Below are 21101 nucleotides of genomic sequence, written 5' to 3' on the forward strand. Positions count from 1 at the left end.
AAATGCATCTTAGAATATATTTCCACTAAGCACATCAATTCCGATTTAATATGCCGATTAATATGGTTTATACTTTATAACCGTAATTGAATAGTCGACCCAATTTTGGGTTTTCGACTGCCAATGTTCAACTGTGTGGCCTATAATTTTGAACCCAATCCAGACGACAAGAAACTCCTGGATCAAGTATTGGAAAAAATTTGCCTTCGTGGAGGACTTTTTGCTGGAACTAACTCGCATTTGCGTTACATGGAGAGGAAAACCACGAAAACATCTTACTGTTAGCCTAAGGACTAGGGGATTCTAACACATAATCCGTTTACCACTGTGGATATTTTACGTCAGTACTGTTGTCAGTGCAAGCAGGATTGGTGCGAGTTCGTTTCGTTCGACCAGCTAAACAGCCATCATGGGCTGGGGTTCGAGCCCGGTTCACCTCATTGGAAGGCGGATGTTCTATCCCCTGAGCCACCATGGCTCAAACATGACTTATGGAAATATCGAGTTTTTTTCAACTATTTTCCTGCAGAGAAATTTACTTTTTCAAGGAAGAAGGTTCTAAAAATGTTTTGCAGTCATTTAGTGGCAAATAAGTGTTATATTGACATTAAAATAGCTTAGAATCAATATGTGCTTTAATACTTTCTTACTTATGAAGAAAAGCATTGGTTTTTAATTTGTTGGATATAAAGCGTTTCTAATATATATTTTACATTTGTTAAAATAAACTTCATCGTTATCTGCAATCTGAGTGATCAATCTTTCTTTACTTATTCTAGAAAATATTTATTTACTTGGTGATTATGGTATCTTCTATTGTTTTAAAGGTATATAAATGCAAAATATATCTGAGGATTCAGTTAAAAACCAAATTGGAGAATTTACAAATTTTTTACAGGATAGAAAAAAAACTTTCTTGTGGAAACTCAATTTGGTTTAATGGTTTTTGTTGTTTTTGAAATGAATGATTTTTTTTTTTATTCTTGATATCGAGTTTATGATTTTCATTATTGTAGCAGTTTTTTAAGAAATAAACGGATTTAGTTGTTAACATGTCAATTCTTGTCGACGGGTGAAGACCTTTTTTTTGTTAATACTTCTTTTCTGCGTTTTTTTGAGGAACAGAAATTAGTTACTTAATTTGTTAATTCTAGATTAAACATTTTCGTTGTTATTGCTGCGTATGCTTTTAAGGAGAACCGGAATTTTTAATCAATTTGTTAATTATAGACAACATTCATCGTTAGAAACAGTTTGGTTTCCTTTCAAATTTATAAAATGCATTTTGTGTTGAGATTGATTTATATTAGTCCTTTTAAATAATTCAAGCAATAAGCAATGTAAATTGAGAGTACTTCGTGCACATTTTTTTTTCAAGAGCGCTAAAAAATTAATGTTTCTTTGAAGAAATTCAAAAAATCTGAAAAACAATTGCATTTTACTTGAATTATGAATAAATTCAATTTACTTTTCACAAAAACAGAAAAAGATGAAGAGCCTGTGCTTGATTCTTGCAATTGCCTTACTTTCTTTTGCGGCAGCTAATGATCATAAGGAAATTTGGCAGAACGCTTTATGCAGTAAGTTTCTTTTTCTTTTGTAAATATTTTCTATAATTACATTTGAAATAAAAACTTGTTGTTTTTACCTGTTATTTTATGTATCATGAATAAGTGGTGTTGTGTTAAGCTGGTTTTTACACTACATAACTTGCGTTGTATCAAATCATTGCTATAATATCACTGTAGGAATATCTGATCAAGAGTCTTAAAATCTTCCTTATATAGGGGTTATTCTACGACCATGGGAAAAACTTAGAGGAACGGTTGAGTGTTATAAATCATGTATGTTTTATATAGGAATCTTGGGTACTAAAGGGGTATGTTATAAAACGGAAGCAGAAAATGACACATGATAAAAATGCGCTTATTTACAAAACGCAAAGCACTTCCTTGCAAAAATACAATATTTACAAAAAATATTCATAATTATGATCACTAACCGTAATACGAACTACATCCGTGATTGGCTGGTAATAATACAATGAGGGAAGGCGATAGGGAATCGGGCAAACCGCAGTCTGATGCGTCAACGAAATAATGTTCTTTGCGATTATTGTTGGTTGAGATTTCAAGTATGATAGGAGGTTTTAAGCATGGTGAAAAGACTGACATGTATATAATGTATAACGCTGCTGAAATGATAGGTCATAGTTACGATTGTCACAGGAGCCGAGCTTTCGTATGCTAAAACTCAAAATGTTCGAGAGATTGCATCGGTCCCTATTTGTAAATGGTTCATTTGCCGCCACCTCTGCCAAGAGCTGTGAATAAAGGACTGTATTGCATCCTAGTATGAAAAAATCTATCTTGTTGTGAGTGAAACACTTCACACAAGTGCAAGAGTTGTCCTCTTGATCGCAAGCGGAGTTAGAGCTTATTGCAAATCATCTGCATGTGAGACAGCCATCATTTAAAGAGTGTTTAAGAAAATTGTTTGCACCTGTACATTTTGCAGAGAGTTCAAGTCTTGCAAGTGACTGATTGTGTGACTCTTTGTGTTGATTTCTGTTCGTTTGTTTCTGCAGCAGTGAGAAGTGCAGACGAATTTTTTATCAGATGTGTTGTTCACAGAATAGAAAATTTTCTCGAAGGAAAGCGTCTTCATTATTTACAAGAATCATATGTGTTCAAATGAGTCAACATATGCCACACATGAATTCCTAATTCACTTCTCTGTGAATGTGTGAGCGGTTATTTTAAACGGATTCCTCAATAAGCCTTACCTCCTATCTCTACGTTTCAATCTATGTTAGATTTAAAATCAAGATTATCAAACTCACGTTTTCTGTTACTTATGACACTACAGACTTGTTACTGGAGGCAGCGTTATAGATTTTTTGTCAAATTTTGTTGATTACTTTTAGAAGTGATGAACTTCATAAACTACGTTCCTAGTTATTTTAGGACATCCTGCTATAAAAATTATGTCCTTTAATAATAAAGAGGGGAAAAATCAGATCTCATAGAGCTAGCCGGCAAGCTATGTGAAAATATTCCACTTCAAGCTCGTGTGTGTGAAATAAAAGAAATAATTATGGGTTGTAAAAATAATGAGAGATTGAGGATGCGAAATTATCATAGACTAGAATTACAGGTTAGAATTATAGCAGAGAGAATTAGGCGAGAAGGACTTGAACTAGGACAAGAACGGGAATAGCAATAAGAACTTGCGCGAGAAGAATAACGAGAGGAACGCGAAAGGCAACGTACATTAGAATTGCGTAAGCTCAAATTCGAATCAAATACTGAAATTTATGCGTGCCAACACAGACTAGTATCAATTAAAACAAATGATAAAATTATAAAATACGAGTACTAAAAATAACACCAAAGTTTTAAGAGGGTAAAGATAAAATGAAAATTATATCTCATACGGTTTGAGCACCGAGCAGAGATCATTTAATGCCGCTTAAGAAACGTTTGGAAAAAAATTTATTATAAAATTAAAAATAATGCGGAAACAACCTACGCTACAAAATGCAATATAACTTACAATTAAAATAGAAGCACTCTCTTTTTCGTGGAAAGTCTTATAATCATCAGTAAAACTCCAAAATGTATGGAAATAATAATTCAATGATGTAAAAATAAATTTTTAAAATCCAGCTTATTTAATTTAACAAGTCTTTCAGTTTCATTCTTTAATGTATTTCAGCGTAAATGTGCAATAAGTACCATTTGTTTTTCCTCTTTCTTCATTATTTGTTCTTTTAATTTATTTGCTTTTTATTTATTTTTGTTTAATTTACAGAATTGGACGAAGAGCTCTTGGATGGTACTGAAAAGTGCTTTGTGTTGGAAGCCGAAGAAGTAAGAATTGAAAATATTATATATCTATTATATCAGCCGCCGTATATATATTGTCAGCCGCCGTAATTACCGACAGCTTTCCTCATTGTCGTGAAGCCGACTCTTGTCGGTGTTTTGGTGTTTCGTGTTGTCGGTGTTTTTTAAATTGAGTACTGCTAAAATGCATGTCATGATATTTTGCCCGGATGTCATCTCAAAGAAGATTTTTAATTCATTTGTTCGAATACTATATTTGAATAATTCAGTTGCTTGAGGAAACTTTTTTCAACTTGTTTTTTTTCTTTATATATATTGATATATTTAAAGAATTTTCTTTAAATATTTCTGACCCTATTTTCTCAGTGCTCTAACCAGTTATTCTTTCTAATTTAAACCTTGAACCTCACTGTAAAAAAAATCACACTTAAATTACTGTTAGAAGAACCTTTAAGTCGCAATGTAATCCGGAATTTTTACTGTGTAGTGCGCACACTTTAATTTTTACTCAACTATAACAAATTTAATCAACTTTTATTTGATTTTCCGTAGTAAAACAATCACTTCCTTCTTTTAACAATTTAAAGTATCTGATTTATTACTCAATTCATTGAACTCAAATATTAAAAATTATGCTTACCTCTTTTTAAGATTCAAACTGCTGCAAAAGAATGCATGACGACACTTTCTCCATCCTCCAGTGACGACATAAAGCAATTCACTAAAGAAGCTTGCGAAGATAGAGCTATCTTTGACAAAGTATGTGCCAATTCAGATAGATTATCTTTTTTAAAATATCAAACATTTTATTTTCTTCTTTAGAGGAAAAAAATCTTAGACTTAGTATCATAACTGATAAAGCTCACTGAATAATTTTACATTCCCTTAGCATTTTCAACTTTTATGAATACGTCCAGAATATATTAAAGTAAATAAAGTTTTGAGCATACAGGACTTTTGACCGACACCAATACATCATTTTTAAATGATTGTAAAAAAGGAAGTCACTATAATAAGTATATTAGGGATTGTGTAGTGACGTTTAAGTGAGACAAAGCGCACATCTATATTTATAATTATCAAAACTGATTAATACAGTTGGTGTGAAGAAGTTAAGGATGAAAATTAGAAAACCCTTACAATTTTGCATTTAAAATGAATAATAGTTTCCTTTTTTTCTTTTTCTTTTTTCGAAATCCTTTTTTTCTGAAATGATCGTCATATTTTGATGAAATTCGTCATATTTCGTTGAAGTTGATCTGTTTCTTCATTTGAATATGAATTTACTGATTAAAAATTTTAGAAACAATAACGATCACATTTTTCACCGGTCAGATATTTCAAGGCAGGTAAAGGATCTCCGCCTCTAATTCTTTTCATAATTCTCTTCATATGGAGGAGTTCAAGAGTCATTATCTGCTTTCATATGGAGGTGAACAAGAGTCATTATATGCTTTCCAATATCCCATAAATCGGTCATTACGACTGCGGAAATTTGGTAATCTAAAAGGGCTTCTTGTTGAATATCTGCACATTCATCCGTGCCTTTTTAAGAAGTTGACTTCGCTTGGTTTGAGGGGTAAAGATTAAATCTTGGAGCCCTATGTTTGCTTCTTTGGGTTTGTAGTTAGCCCTGATTCCCTTTTAATGGGAAACAATTCTTGGACAAATATCTATATATTATTATTTTCTAATCTATCTTAATCTAATCTATTTTATTCTAATCTATTTTAATCTAATCTATTATTTTCTGTAAGGTGAAATTATTATCCTGGTGAATGTACCGGCCAGGTCTCCTCACCTCATCTCTATATTAAGAGACTGTGGGAAGAGCATATGCAGCTAGCAATCTCTCCCATATAATACGTATGGTCAAAAAACAGCATTGGTGGACAAGAATAAATAATGCAGTTTAGAGTCCCAGGGACTCTAAACTGCATTACTTCACCCGTAAAATCACGTTATTACGCTGTGTATGAGTAAGAGGCAGGTATAATATCTCCTAAAAAGCTGTATCTTCAAAAAAAGCACCTAAGAGGTTCAATTCTGCTACCACTATTTCGCAATTCCAAACTGAGTGTTTTATTTGCATTGTATTCACCTATATGTTAATACCAAATTTCATTAAATCTACTTTGTAGCTTTGAAGCGAATTTCTTGAATTTATTTGAATTATAACAACACAATACTCTCCATTTATTTAATTATTAACAAATCTAAACATTTTAATTCATTTTAAGCTGAAAATGTTGTATTTTATTACAGAATAGGGGTTATAACTACTTTCTAAAAAGTAGGAGATCGATTATTTATAAATGTCAAGTAGGTTTATTGTTCTTCACACCCTTTAAAATACTGATCATCGTATACCTTAAAGTACACAGTTTCTTCCTGGTACATAATTACTCTAATTCAACTAAATTGCGTTTGACCTATACATGTATATTTTTGAACAATAATTTTAAACCACCTAATGTGTATTAAAGATAATATTATTGTAATTTTTATTATAGTTGGAAGAATGTATTGACGGCAAGGGTTTTAAAGATGACGTAAGTATTTGTGAACAGTGATTTTCCTCATACTAGCGTATCTGTAAATTTATAAATCTAGAAGGATTTTTTATAAATTTCTTTACCATATCATTAAATATTTTTCAGATTATTACTTAAATAGTATTGAAATATCTTTAAAAAATTATATTTTACATTGAATTATTTTCAGCTTTAAAGATATGACACAAAAAGGAAAAATAACAATAAGCCAACTATATTTCTCCGCCTTTCTGACTAAACTATTATAACTATAATTTCCAAAGTGCTATCTGTTTTCCATAAATTGATGGTCAGAAATCCAAATCCATTTATAAAAAAACTTTCTTATTCTGAAAAAGTACTATTTTGAGTCTATAATTATTTGTGACTAAAAGTATTATACGCACAAGCTACTTAGCAAGTAAGACTAGGTTTTCATACTATAGATTAAAGTTATAAAGATAATCTATTTTTTTCTTATTTAGTGTACCATGTAGACAATATAGCAGATTTATATATATATTTCATCACACTGCAACTGTGAGTAGGAACAAAAAGATATTCTCTTAGAAAATGCAGTAACGTTCTAGTTATATAAGTGTTTAATACAGCTCTATATGTCAGACGACATGACCTATAGGTTATGTCTTTCCACACTTTTAGCAGCATGTCTTCAATGATGTCCAGCAGCAACTTCCGTAATCTTGTGCTTCAACTCGGACAGTTAGGGCTGCGTTGGCTCAGGAGATAGAGCGTTCGCCTCTCAAAGAGGTGACCCTGGTTCCAATCCCAGTGGTGGCCGGTTGATATGAATTCTGCTCTCGGCTCATATCGACCACAGTGCTGACGTAAAATATTCTCAGTCGTAGACGGATCATGGTTAGAATTTCCTTTCCGTTGGTTTTACTTCGAATATTACGCAAATACTGGTTAGTTTCATCAAAATTCCTCAAAGTCCAATTTGTTCCAATACTTGATACAGGAGTTTCCTTGTCTTCTGGGTTGGGAACAAAATTGCAAGAACTTGTAGTTGAGCATTGATAGTCTTAATCTCGGAATCAGGTTGACTGTTCAACGCAGTTTATAAAATAGAATAAAATAAAACTCGGATAGTTGAGTACGCATAGGAAACGCTACTTCACAAAATCTCAAAGGGAAAAAACCCTTCTTTCTTAGAACAGGAGTTTTCGGTACAGTCTGTGAATACTGACGAGGAGTTCTAAAGCATGTTATACTAACATGAGCGTTACATTTGTCGTAACAGAATGCCCTCCCAGTTTCGGTATGGAAGAACGGGGAGTTGAACTTAAGGCCCTCACCAACTCAAGCATTGAATCATTATTATCAAAATGTATCATAAATATGTGGCGCTGTCAACAGTCTTGTTTAATTTTAGGTATACAAAAACCCAAAGTTACTGCTAACAAATTTCCGGAAATTAACAAATTGATTAAATTGGTGGTGTTCTAGAATATAGAGCGTCTGTCTCCCAATGAGTCAGTGCTGACGTAAGAATATCCTCTGCTACAGATGGATCACGAGTTTGAATCCCTTTGCGGCTGAGCTACCCATGGGAGATTTTCATAGTTTTCCTCGTCATATAACGCAAATGCTGAGCAGATACAAACTTACAATGTTCATGGTATTTTCAGAATCCCTTATTTCTCGAATTTTGTTACTATGAGAGGCACTCTTGTGTCTCTAAAAATATTGTAGAGTACGTATTGTAGAAGTTAAGGATTAAGGACTAATTCAATCTTTCAAAATTTAAGTTTATTTCTATTACTTTTCTCATTTTAAATCAAAAACTTTTATTCTATCTTGTTTAATGAATAAGAAAACTTTAATTTTAGAAAGAAAATAAACCAGACGAAGCAATCGTAAGTATATATTTCTTTTTTCAGCAAAAAATTGTTCTATAATTTTAAATGTATTTGAACATGATTTTCAACATAATCTAATTTGGAAAGCAAGCAAAAAAAGGAAAAAATTGCTTAAAATTTTAGATTGGGTTATTTTTCTCGAGTTGTGCTTGTTCTAACATAATGGAAAGCTTTTTAATATAATTTTTAAAAAAATATTTTAGTCAAAATATTCCATGTATACTAAATGCAAATAATATGCAATAAATTTATTCTTAATGAAATATTTTAAAAACATATAAATTAGTGGTTTAAATACCAAGTCCCATTTTGATTTTTATTACTTGAATTATGGTTTTATATACCAGAAATTTCATAACCATGCAGCACAATAATTTTACCAAAATTTTTTTCTCCCCATGGCACTAAGTTTCGGCGAGTTACGTTCATTCTTGAAAACGGAGAACTACAAGCGCTATACCTCAAAGTGTGACTTACCGGAGCTTTTATTGGTAAATTAACAGATTGTAAGGAGAGAACTTTAAAATAACATGTCCAAAATGAAAGAGCAAAATTTTTTTCTCCACATGGCACTAAGTTTCGGTGAATTACGTTCATTCCTGAAAACGGAGAACTACAATCACTATACCTCAAAGTGTGACTTACTGGTGCTTTTATTGGTAAATTAAAAGATTGTAAGGAGAGAACTTTAAAATAACATGTCCAAAATGAAAGAGCAAAAGTAAACACATTAAAAAAGAATAAAGAAACCAACACATAATTGGCGTGTAGATGCTCGAGATGTACTTCTTAATTAAATTCCCTGCCCAAAGTGGTAAGGTAAATGATAATATTTAATTGAAAGGAATTAACACAATAGAACGATGCATACCAATTGAATTCATGAAAATCTAAACCCATATTATAAATTCATTTTTATGCAAAATGTAGGCGGAAATTATTGTATGGCATTTCTAACAAGATATTGCTAATTTATCTTAGAAGTTAAAAATATCCCATGAAAATGTTGTTTTTACATTTAAAATAATATTAATATAGAATATTTAATGACTTAAAACTTTATTTTAAAGAATACTTAAAAGTTTTATTCTTCATAAAATATTTCCCCTTTAACCAAATATTAAAAATTTTATTTCAGAACAAAAATGGATTTAATGTTTTAGAGTTATTAGGCTTTAGAAGCTCCATTCGGCCGGATGCATGATGGCGTTGTCTCTTAGCCCCCTCTGCTTAATACGGCCACTGGAAGGTGTTGCAAATTATACGTAATATACAACGACTATAAACTAGAAACCATTCATAATTTTACGTGTATTTTGAATTTCTACTATATTGCACATTTACGACCAATACAACTACTGGGGATGCTAAAAGTTTCGGGCAGACATCTAGAGACAGACATGACATTTACGTTTTCTGAAAGTTCGCACCTTCTTAAACCTACCAGATGTATCTCACCAAACGCATCCAGCAGCCACAACTATCTCTCGCAAAAAAATCATTAGATCTTAACTAAAAGAAAGAAAGATTTATCTATATCCATCATACAAACTACCCTTAATTTCTCTCAAAAAAATTCCAGTAATCGAAATGTAATTGAAGTGAGCTTTTATATGAATTCTTTAACTCTGAGAATTTTATTTTTTTAGACTTGCTATCAAGAATTATTCAAGAAGCATGGCTTAACCGAAATGGAAGATTTATTCATGAGGAAGTAATTATAAAGAAAACTGTACGAATTGCAGCGTTTGAAAATGCAGCTGTTTACCTTGTTTTTGCGGTCTCTGTATCGAAATGTGCTTGCTTGAATAAAACTTTATTTACATAATAAAAAATCCTTAATTATTATCAGTTAAAGTTCTTTTAGTTACTTTAGCGTCATTCTGAAGAGTTGAAATTATTTATTTCACGCATAGATAGCTGTATATATTTTTTCTGCCGGGAAAACAAGAATATATTTCTCAAGTTAACATAAAAAGAAGTGCTATTGCTTTTATTGTTTAAAATACGATCTCCTAGATTATTTAAAAAGTATTTTTCATTTCTCAATTTCTACTGAAGGATTTTTTATTAAGCCATTGGCCATACGAACTTATAATATAGGATCCAGATTTGTGTTGGAATTTTGAAAAAAAAGTTTTTTTTTCCTTTATGTTATTTTAGTTTGAAATCATCTTATCCCTTCATTTCATGCCCTTTGCAAACTTGCAACATATATTTCAATTCAGCATTTGCATATGAAAAGTACAGGTGCCTCGTTCGTAATTCTGCATATTTGTGTAAAATCTCCTAGTTTTGAACGTATGAGCAGCTTGTGTCCAACAAATGGCGTTAGGGGTCTCAATAAGGAATTTCAATGAGTGGGAAACGTCCATTTGCATAACCCGCACGATAGACCATCTGTTTCAACCCGGCTAATTACCATTAAAAAACTTACAGTTGTACAGCTGTAAAGGATATACACATTTTAAATTTAATAAATGACGATTGCACTTTTGCATCACAAAGGATAAGAATTGATTCCATAGTCTTCATGCGAATTGAATTTGGTACCATACCTTTAGCATACTCATGATATTGAAAGTGCGCAACATACAATATATTTGATACACATAAAGAGTTTTCGCAAACACAGAACTTCTTATTTTAAAGCTTTTATTTAAAATATCTAGTTAAAATATCTAGTTAAAATATATTGATAAAATTATAAATTCTTGATATTAAAAATAAAAGAAATGTAAAAGTCTAATTTCAGTATATAGGTTCCTTTTAATTGAAAAACAGAAAAAGCTATCCTTTTCCAAAAATCAAATTAGAAGATTTAAGGAAAAACATAAAACGTATATAAAAAATGAAGTTAACTATAGCATAAAACTATATTGTGCTGACTTAATCCTTAGTAGTTAATATAAATTGTGTGCATAATCGTCTCTTGAGAATTTTCTCTTTACTAAGCAGTTTATAAAAATTTTCATCTTCTTCATAATATCTTTATTTCTTCTTTTCCAAAGTACATTATATAATTCAAGGGTATCTGATCAAATAGTATCACCATCCTAACGATCTTTAGCGTGGGTGTAGCGGGTTCTAATCCCACCTTAACCCTAGATTCATCTTCGTGCTGTCCCTCTCTGAATCGTACAATTGAATCGTATTTATTGAAAAAAATAAACTATGTATTAAATGGCAAAACTATTGGAGAATATTTAGGAGAAGCGTACAAAATCGTCATATTATTTATTTTTATTTTATTTTATAACAGTCGTTGAACAGCCGACCCATTTTTTGGGTTTACGACTGCTAATGTTCAACTCCGAAGCCTTGTAATTTTGAACCCAATCCAGAAGACAAGGGAACTCCTGGATCAAGTATTGGGAAAAATTTGCCTTCGTGGAGGACTTTCTGATGGAACTAACCAGCATTTGCGTTACATGGTGAGGAAGACCACGAGAACCTCCCACGGCGTGCCTGACGGCAAGGGGACTCTAACCCATGATCAGTCAGTCTACCACTAAGGATATTTCATGTTAGAACTGTGGTCGGTGCAAGCCGGATGCGGAATTTGTATCGACCAGCCATCGAACCCCGGTTCACCTCATTGGAAGACGAACGGTCTATCCCCTGAGCTATCGCGGCTCTCCTATTATTTATTAACGCCAAAGACGCTAGATTAATTTTGGTAAAATGTCCTAAAAAACAACTTTATTCGTGAAAAGGTACTTATTCGTTTTGTGAAACCGTAAAAAAAATCACCATACTATTATTAAAGGTCCTTGGTGTCTGCAATAGCTGATAATTTTATTTTATTTTATAACCGTCGTTGAACAGCCGACCCAAGTTAATTTACGACTTCAAATATTCTACTGCACAGCCTTGCAATTTTTAACCCATTTAAGAAGACAAGGGAACTCTTGGATCAAGTATTGAGATAAATTTACCTTCGTGGAGGACTTTTTGACGAAGCTAATCCGCATTTGCGTTACATGGAAAGGAAAATCACGTCCATCATTTCGCATATTGTATGTCAGCACTGAGGTCGATGCGAGCCGGGTGCGCAATTTGTATCGACCAACCATTGATGGGATTCGAACCCCATTCACCTAATTAGAAAGCGAATGCTCTATCCTTTTCCACCTCAGTTCTTATAGATGATAATTAAAATTTAAAATATAGCCTTTCTACTTAAAAGCAAAATAATGATTCTATTTTATTTAATCACTAAACTATTTTTCGAAAAATCACCCAACTATTTTTTAAAGAAATAGTTTTAGAGAGAAGTAAAAAATCACCATGACATTTTTTACTCCAATGATGCTCAATTAGTTTTAGTAATAGGTACTAATTAAGACTAAAAAAACAATTAATGTACTGAAAAGCAAAACTGGAGAAGAAATTATACGAATTCGTTATTAAGAACCATAAAAAATTACCATACGATTATTGACGCCTATAATTATTAATTTATTTTGGGAATAAGAACTACTGGTAAATTACACAGTTTTAATAGGTACCAAATATACTAATAGTACAATATATATTACAATAGTACGTGTCATACTTATCAAATCAGTACCAATCAAATACAGTGGAATGGAAAGAGGGTTTTTTACGTCTTCTTGAATGGTACAGGTAGCGAAAAAAATAGAATGTGGTAAATTTTGACCACCCTTACAGTTCATGCTAAATGATACCGAAAACAGTTCATTTTTATTTTATTGGAGTGACCTACTAAAAACTTCTTTTGCTTAATCTAATAGCGTAACACAGGGAAGGATTAGTATATAATAATAAATAAGAAAAATTGGAATTATTTTAGATTTATTAATTGTGTTGCCATAGGTCTTTCAGTTTTGTGCATGGTTTGGTAGTGTTCTTCAACACCATATATGGCAGTACTTTTACTTTCGTTACTTGTACCGCCGGTACAAGTAAAAAGTACGTACTTTCACTTGTACTTCGTTACTTTTTAAATTTAGTACTTTTACTTGTACTTTCGTTACTTTTTTAGGGAAAAAGTACAAGTATTTAAAACGGAAATATCGAATGAAATCGTTACTTTTTTCTAAAACTCGGTAAGCTTTAAAAAAATTAAATTAAAGAAAAATACTTATGTTTTTTTTACTCATAAAATTAATGTGCAATATATATGCATTCACAGCTAACTTCGTGTTTAAATCCGTCTATTTCAACTTATACTGCACATTCAATTTTTTTTTACTAGCTCACAGATCACAAAGCTATCTGAAACCCCTTGTTTGCTTTGTTTACGTTTGTGCTTTTAAAACGCGTTTCTAAAGAGTAAAACAATTTTAAATCAATGGCAATTCAAACAAATAAAAATAATAAACTAAAAAATAAAATCAATAGATAAAATTTCTTTTTCGTGCAAATCCATAAAAAGTTTTATATTAAAATTATATTTGATTTTAAAATTATATTATACGATTATATTATAAAATTATATTATAATATTCTTCCGAATTTAAAAATAAATTAATGTCCATAACTTTCAAAATTAAAAATAATTAAATAAATAACAACAATTTTGCAAAAACATTAAAGAACATAAGAATATTATTCAATAAAATTTTAGGTTACTTTGAATTTTCGATTTCCTAGAAATGTACTTTTAAATCGTTACTTTTTTTGTTTAGTACTTGTACTTTTACTTGTACTTTTTACTCGTTACTTTTTAAAATAAGAACTTTTTACTTTTTACTCGCTACTTTTTTTAAACATACTTGTACTTTTATTCGTTACTTTTTAAAAGTAACGTTGCCATATATGTTCTACACTGATTAAAAGATTATTTTTTTCTTTTCTCACAGTACGATGAATCGGTATTCAGGTAGTACTTTATAAAATCCACAGCAGCGGAGTGGATTCAGAACAGTAATTCGAAAACGTACGGTGGTTATTTTCATATTTAATTATCACTTTATATAAAATATGTATTGAATAGAGATACATAAAACTGGTTGTGGGCCTCAAACACAAAAAGAATATTATTAAACATACCAAAAAATTATTTTTCTTCGAGTTAGATTTTTCGTATTGCAGTTTCTATAAATTAGAGAAACAATAAAAAACTATTAATTTATTAACATATATTTCATCTCTGCTATGATAAAAAATATACCATTATTAAGTTCTAATTTTGAATCAAAGTTATTCAAAGTAATTTCTCTTTCTGCCTGATAAGAAATAATGTAAATAAAATGACTATCCCAACAAATGAATGAAATGTACGTTAATGGTTAAAAAATTAATTCTTGGGAGTAATAAAAATTCGAAATATGTTTGGTTTCTAAGTTATTAAAACTTCCATAACAAACATAACGTTTTTACCGGGAATTGTGGAATGAACATTTTTAAATAAAATTTTGGATATAACTATTAAATTAAATGATGAAAAATTTAACTCAAATTAGCTTATGAAAAATTATTAGCGTAGAAGGCTTTTATTTTTAAATATTTACTTAATTCAGTTACGCATCTCTTGAATAAAACATACAATTTGCATTTACATCGCTGCAAAAGTTCAAAAGAAAAAAAACTCTGTATTCCAAATTCTAAGTTACTAATATCAAAACTTGCTAAAAAAGAAAACTTGCAAATATTGTTTATATAGTAATCAACTATGACGAAAGTAAGAGGGAATTTAGAGCTTATTTAACTTCTTGTGTAATTTAACTGTTAAACAAAATCACAGAGACAAAAAGATTTTTTACTGAAAAAAAAGTATTTTATAATAATACATTGTTGTAACTAATTAATCGTAGAATTGAAACCCAATGATTTTCGTTTATATACGAATGATTGCAATTTAAAAATCAGATTGAAATAATGCTATTAATAGCATATATTATAATAACATTTTTTTTAAATTTTATTAATGTTTTATAATTGTCAAAAATGAATTTTTACAATTTTTTCTTATTTAATTTCAAGGTATTTCCACCTTAAAGTAAATTTATAACTGCAGAAAATTGAGCGAGATGAGAAATCTCTTTCAGCATCAAAAAATAAAGTGCCATCTCTCTACTTAGATAGGCTGATTGCAGAGATGGACGTCGATAGCAGTAATCTATTACAACTATAATTGATTACAGATAATCGCTATTTTGCAGTCAATTACCTGTAATCACGATTACAGGTAACTGCGATTACAAGTAATCATGATCTCTGATTACATATGGTCATTTTTCCTCGCAATCACGATTGCAGAACGATTCCAAGTAATCATGTAATAAAAATATATGACTACATTTAATCATGATTACAAGTAATGATGATTACATAGAATTACATTTACAAGCAATCAAAATATTTGATTATCACATACTTAAGATTACATGTAATCGGTTTCCAACGTACATACGTACAACATGTATGTGCAATATATGTATGCACAATGCATGTTTGTTCAATGTATGTGTGTATAATGTAAGTGTGTGCAATATATGTTTGTCCCATGCACATATGGACAATGTATGAGAGTACTATCCATCAGACAAATCGTATGTTTATTCAGGGAAAGTATGTTTTTGTGTATGATTTCGCAACTTAAAATATCGTCTACACTAATTTATTAGCATGTTTGAAGTCACCACTGAAGTCAGCCTTCAAGATTGAGTCCTGTAATGTAAAATACAGATCAAATAAAAAGTTATTCAGGGTGGTCCGTTTCTTATTTTGTGCAATACATTGTATAACTGTCCTATGCATGTCCCATGCATGAATGTACAATGTATGTATCCAACAATGTATGCATGTATATACGATGTGTATGTACAATGTATGCATGTATATACAATGCATGTCTGTATCCCATGCATTTTTGTACAATGCATGTTTTTCTCATGAATGCATATACACTGCATGTACGCTCAATGCACGTATGTATGATATATGTATGTCATATGCGTGTATGAGAGCAATACATGAATGTCCCTCATGTATGTACATTATATGTTCGTCCCATGCATATATACTCAATGCATGAGCGTCCCATGCATGCATGTACAATGTATGTTGGCCCACTCATGTATGATCAATGAATATATGTCTCATGCATGTGTGTACAATGTATGATATTTGCAATGAATATACGTCGCAACGAATGTAATGTATGTCCCCATTTACAAAGTAAGAAACAATAAGTTGGTGGGTCAGAGTATGCGCAATCAATGAAACATTAAATAAACTTACCACAAGGATTTGAAAAATCCCTCACATCCTCTGTATCATCATCGTGTCATAAATATCTGTGTCTACAAAAATAAATGATGATTTGAACTTTATCATTATAAATAAGATTAAACTGGACATAAAAACATTTTTATTCACAAATGCTTCTTCACATTTTCTTTTTAAAAAATATCATTGCTTTTGCAATAAAATTGAAAATCATGATTGTGTGATAATCAGAGCTATTAAAAAGAGAGTTATTTATAATATATTTAACTTGTGATTTTCTGCATAAATGTAGTATTGTAATCTCTTACTGTGGGCAAAAATATTTCAAACGATATTCATCCCATTCTGTGTTTTTGCTGTCCTATGTAACGTCCCAAGATACTTTCCTCTGTTTCTCCATAAAAACTACCCAATAAGCAGAACTAAAATATTGTTAATTCAGGAATAGATCTAGACAGGAAAACAAAAGAACAATTTTAACCCTACCATTGTAGGTTTTGCCATTACATTGCAATACTTTTTGCAAAATAAAAATAATTTTTCAAACGCCACAAAGATTTAAATAGAATAATAGAAATATGAAAATCTGTCGCACTGATTGTTTGTGCCATTCAGGACAATAAACAACGGTTTTACCAACTAATGAATGGGATTGTTTTCTACTTGTCAAAATTATGAATTCTTAAACACTTTTATTCAAAGCAAAAATGGTCATAATCCATCATACATTTTTGTATAGGTATAGAATAAAAGCTTGCTTTACCTTGTGAAAGATTTCGATTCAGTTCAGAAGCAAACTGTAACAATGTTGCTTGATGAAAGCTGTCAATCATCTTATTTTCATTGTGGTGAAGATAACACTTATTAATATTATTTTTTTAATTTCTGAAAATGAGTGCTTATAAAATGAATGCCACACTGCTATTTTCATGAGCATCGTTTTTGTGACAAAGTAAGTTCCTTTGCAACAAAGTAAAAGTTAAAGTTTCCTTTCATTTTAGATTTAGAAAAGTAACTTATGAGAAATGAATTATAAAAGTCATTTTTCTTGGTTGTTAGTGTTTGTTTGTATTAATATATTTCTTATAGTCTTCAAGGACATTGTAGTTATCATTATCATTTATACAGATAAGCAAATTAAATTTCAAACTGCGACAGTGAAAACTGCGGTATAAAAATTTTGTATAGTGGTGCTAAGTATTTATCAATTTAAATTACCTTATTACAATCTCATAAGAAATTTCAAGTTTCAAAAAATTTCCATTGGAATTAACTTTTTTTATTCGAAAGTACGAATTACTTCGGATGAAATGATATCTTTCATAGTTATTTTACATTGTGAGAACTGATATATATTTACTTCATAAATATAATATTCATAAATCTAAAAAAAGAGATATTGAGATATTATTTATGAAAGTTATAAAGTCAACTTTAGTAATTAATTTTTTAAAAAATTTGTAACGTTATTTCGAACAACTCCATGGTCTAATTTTGAAGCATAGAGTGTAGCTATTTTTTCCCATATAGTAAAATAATAATGTTTTTAGTTATGTAAATTTGAACTCTTGGTCTATCTTTTTAGTAAAACAATAATTTCGAACCATAAAGTAATAAAAGGGATTTACGCAACGTAATGTTTGAACAATTATCTAGCAAATCTATTTTTAGCATAATAATTTTGAAACATTTGAAAGTATAGTTGTTTTAACAACTGTTATTTTTAAAGCATTAAGTAGAAGAGCTGTTTTTTGCGATATCATTCTTAAGCAGTTAGTAATATAAATATTTTTTTATAATATAACATTTCGTTTAACGTGTTCGTGTTGACGGTTATAAAAGGACAATAATACTTAACTGAAAACTATTACTTAACTACGTTATATTTTTCATAAATGGTAACAGCCAGTATTTAATTATGATCTTAATCGCAGAGACACTCATTAAATGAAGGAGATAAAAGAAACAATTACAGTAATTTAATAGTATTTCTACACTGAGAAAAAATGTGTGGTCAAAACTAGTGAATTGTAGCTCAGTAAATTTTATCGAAACACTTTGGTAATGATTTTAATATAATTAACATTAAACTATGGCTTTATAACATGTGATAAAATTTGGTAAAAGTAAGAAATTTTGGCAGTTTTATTATGACCAGTTTTATTATGATATCTCTTAGAACATGGCATTCAAATCATTTATTCAGCTAAATTTACTTTCAGTTTCATGTTTTTACTAAGTGTGTTTATAATAACTATATTTCTTATATAACTATAATTTTTAAATAATATTAACAATTTTTTTATAATTTTATATTTTTTATAGTAACTATAAGTTTTAAATAATATTAATATTTTTTTAATAATTTTATAATTTTTATAGCAACTATAATTTTTAAAACCAGAATTGCTGGAAAGCCGTCATCATAACAAAAAAGTACTAAATGAATAGTTTAAATACCGTATAGCTTGGTTTTCATTACCAGTTATTAGTTTTTTAATCAGAAATGTAATTACCATTCAGTACGGTAATTTCACCAAATTATTTTTCTCTGTATGTAATCGAAAACTGTTAATATAATTAAATAATAGCATTAATAATAATAATAATTAAGGAGAATTTAAACTAAGCATTTTGCATAATCGAACTTTTTTAAAGCATTTTGTATTGTTTTATTTAAAGGTTAATAATAAATGGAAAAAATTGTATCTAGATCTCATCTCATCTTGATGATGCAATATTTTATTTTCACAATTACTTTATGCTTTGCGGCAGCGGAACACCATAGAGAAGCTTGGAGAACAGCATTATGCGGTGAGTTAAATTTGTTACATCCAACAGAAATAAATCCAGATTTATTTGTTCATTGTAACAGTATTAAGTAATAAATAATGCACAAGCGATGCAATTCCAAAATACTATTTTTTTTTAATTTGGGAAGGGTCACAGGAAAAGAGAAAAAGAGAAACTTCAAAGTAAGTGCACTGCAAAAAATGGATACTGATATTTTACGAAACTTTCTTCGTTTGTGACGAAACAGTTTCTTGATGTATGCTCCGAGTGAATATTTCATCAAAATAACTTTTCTAATAACCATTTTATTGTGAGCAACATACAACTGAGCTGAGTCACTGTCACCTTAATAACACAAGAAAAACAAATAGAACAGTGAGATAAATTTCCTCTTGCAAAATGCTGGATTCGGACCAGGGTTCGTACCTGGTACAAGGCAAACGCCTTGGCCACAATACAACACAATCAGCTGCTTTTGTTTCTTTATTTTCAATCTTCTAGTCTTCTCCAAGTTTTATTCTAGTTACAATCTTCCACAATGCACAACTATGAGGTTTCGAGTTGAGGATGCATTTTCGTCATATATTTAAAAGTTTCCGTTTTGTCTTACACCACGTGACGAAATAAATTCTCATAATTAAAGAAATATAGCTCAAAGATTGCTGAATCATCAAAAGTGAGAGTTATATTTCTGAGATTGTAAAAAAACATAATTTTTTTGATATTTCAGTATAACATTTATTATTAGACTTCTAGCTAAAAATGCTAAAACTGAGTTTCTACATATTATTGCCTTTACAATTGACGAATGATCATCATGGTCATCAAAGTCTGATGAATTATCATCAAAGATTATCACTGTGACACAAAATTAAAAATATCAAAAGCAGAAAAAATAAAAGACTTTAACATTATTTAAAAGGGGACTATTAGAAAACCTTTTCTGCTATAACGGAATACTAGGGGGCTCCGCCCCCTGCTCGCTACGCTCGCCAACCCCCAGAACTGCTTCGCAGTTCCATTGCATATTGCTTCGCAATCTTATAAAAACATTTTAACAAATTTAAATTTTAAAATAAAAATGCCAGATATTGAAATCAATTACTTAATGAAATTTATACACTTCTCTGCCCCCTTCACAATTTGATTATCTTTTCTTCATGTAGCTGAGAAATTTGGAGCTGTAGCAGAGAATATATCTCAATAAGAAATGCTTTCCCGTTTAGAATTCCGCCATTCATTTCTCTGACGTCTGCCAGAGATATTTCGACGCCTGATAGCAGGCATTTTATTTAGGCAGCAGGCACTAAATAAATAAAAATAGAACTAAATAACTAAGATATCGTTTTAAATCTCAAATCAAAATAATTGTTTGTAGAAAGTTTGTTTTGGTTTGAATATTCGCACGTTTGTTTTGGTTTGAATATTCGCACGATGCCATTGCCATTCTATTGTAACGAAACAAAAAATTTATCATGAAACTAAAAATTTATCAAAGGAACTAAAGATATTGAATTCTTTTTTTAAGAAATTCAGTTCCGTTTTTTTTTATCCACTCTTATTTTTGTTTATCAATCTATTAATTCAGAAATGCTTTAAATCAAACGATGCTTACGGAAACAATGCTTATGCGAACCACCCGAAAAATGATTTGCTGAATTCTCATTGGTTGAAACTAAATTATTAATTTTATTAATTAATTAAAGGAAATTTTCATAATTTAAGACCTTATTGCACATCTACATAACAATACCTTTAAAACGACACCTTATTTGTTTAATTCTGTTGCGTAGTTTGGGAGTTTTTAGCGAGACAAAATATTGCTAGCCTATTAATATATAGAT

The 21101-nt window shown here is 30.2% G+C and overlaps 2 protein-coding genes across 4 annotated transcripts in view; both read left to right on the forward strand.

Annotated features, from left to right (window-relative positions):
* The window catches only part of LOC107448007 (uncharacterized), a 134138-nt gene extending 124025 nt beyond the window's left edge, over positions 1 to 10113 (forward strand). For all 3 annotated transcript variants that reach the window (XM_071179902.1, XM_071179901.1, XM_016063102.4), the window contains exons 2-7: positions 1484 to 1580; positions 3814 to 3872; positions 4500 to 4607; positions 6362 to 6400; positions 8236 to 8262; positions 9915 to 10113. In XM_071179902.1, the coding sequence (XP_071036003.1) occupies positions 1490 to 1580; positions 3814 to 3872; positions 4500 to 4607; positions 6362 to 6400; positions 8236 to 8262; positions 9915 to 9983 (393 nt within the window). In that variant the 5' untranslated portion in view covers positions 1484 to 1489 and the 3' untranslated portion in view covers positions 9984 to 10113. The remainder of the gene's footprint in view (positions 1 to 1483; positions 1581 to 3813; positions 3873 to 4499; positions 4608 to 6361; positions 6401 to 8235; positions 8263 to 9914) is intronic.
* Positions 10114 to 17280: 7167 nt separating this feature from the next.
* LOC107448005 (uncharacterized) overlaps positions 17281 to 21101 on the forward strand; it is a gene marked incomplete in the record, with an annotated part of 12576 nt that continues 8755 nt past the window's right edge. The window contains 2 exon segments of the mRNA XM_071179905.1: positions 17281 to 17416; positions 19178 to 19278. Coding sequence (XP_071036006.1) covers positions 17394 to 17416; positions 19178 to 19278 — 124 coding nt within the window.

The sequence above is a fragment of the Parasteatoda tepidariorum genome, chromosome 4, assembly GCF_043381705.1.
Source record: "Parasteatoda tepidariorum isolate YZ-2023 chromosome 4, CAS_Ptep_4.0, whole genome shotgun sequence".
Lineage (NCBI taxonomy): Eukaryota > Metazoa > Arthropoda > Arachnida > Araneae > Theridiidae > Parasteatoda > Parasteatoda tepidariorum.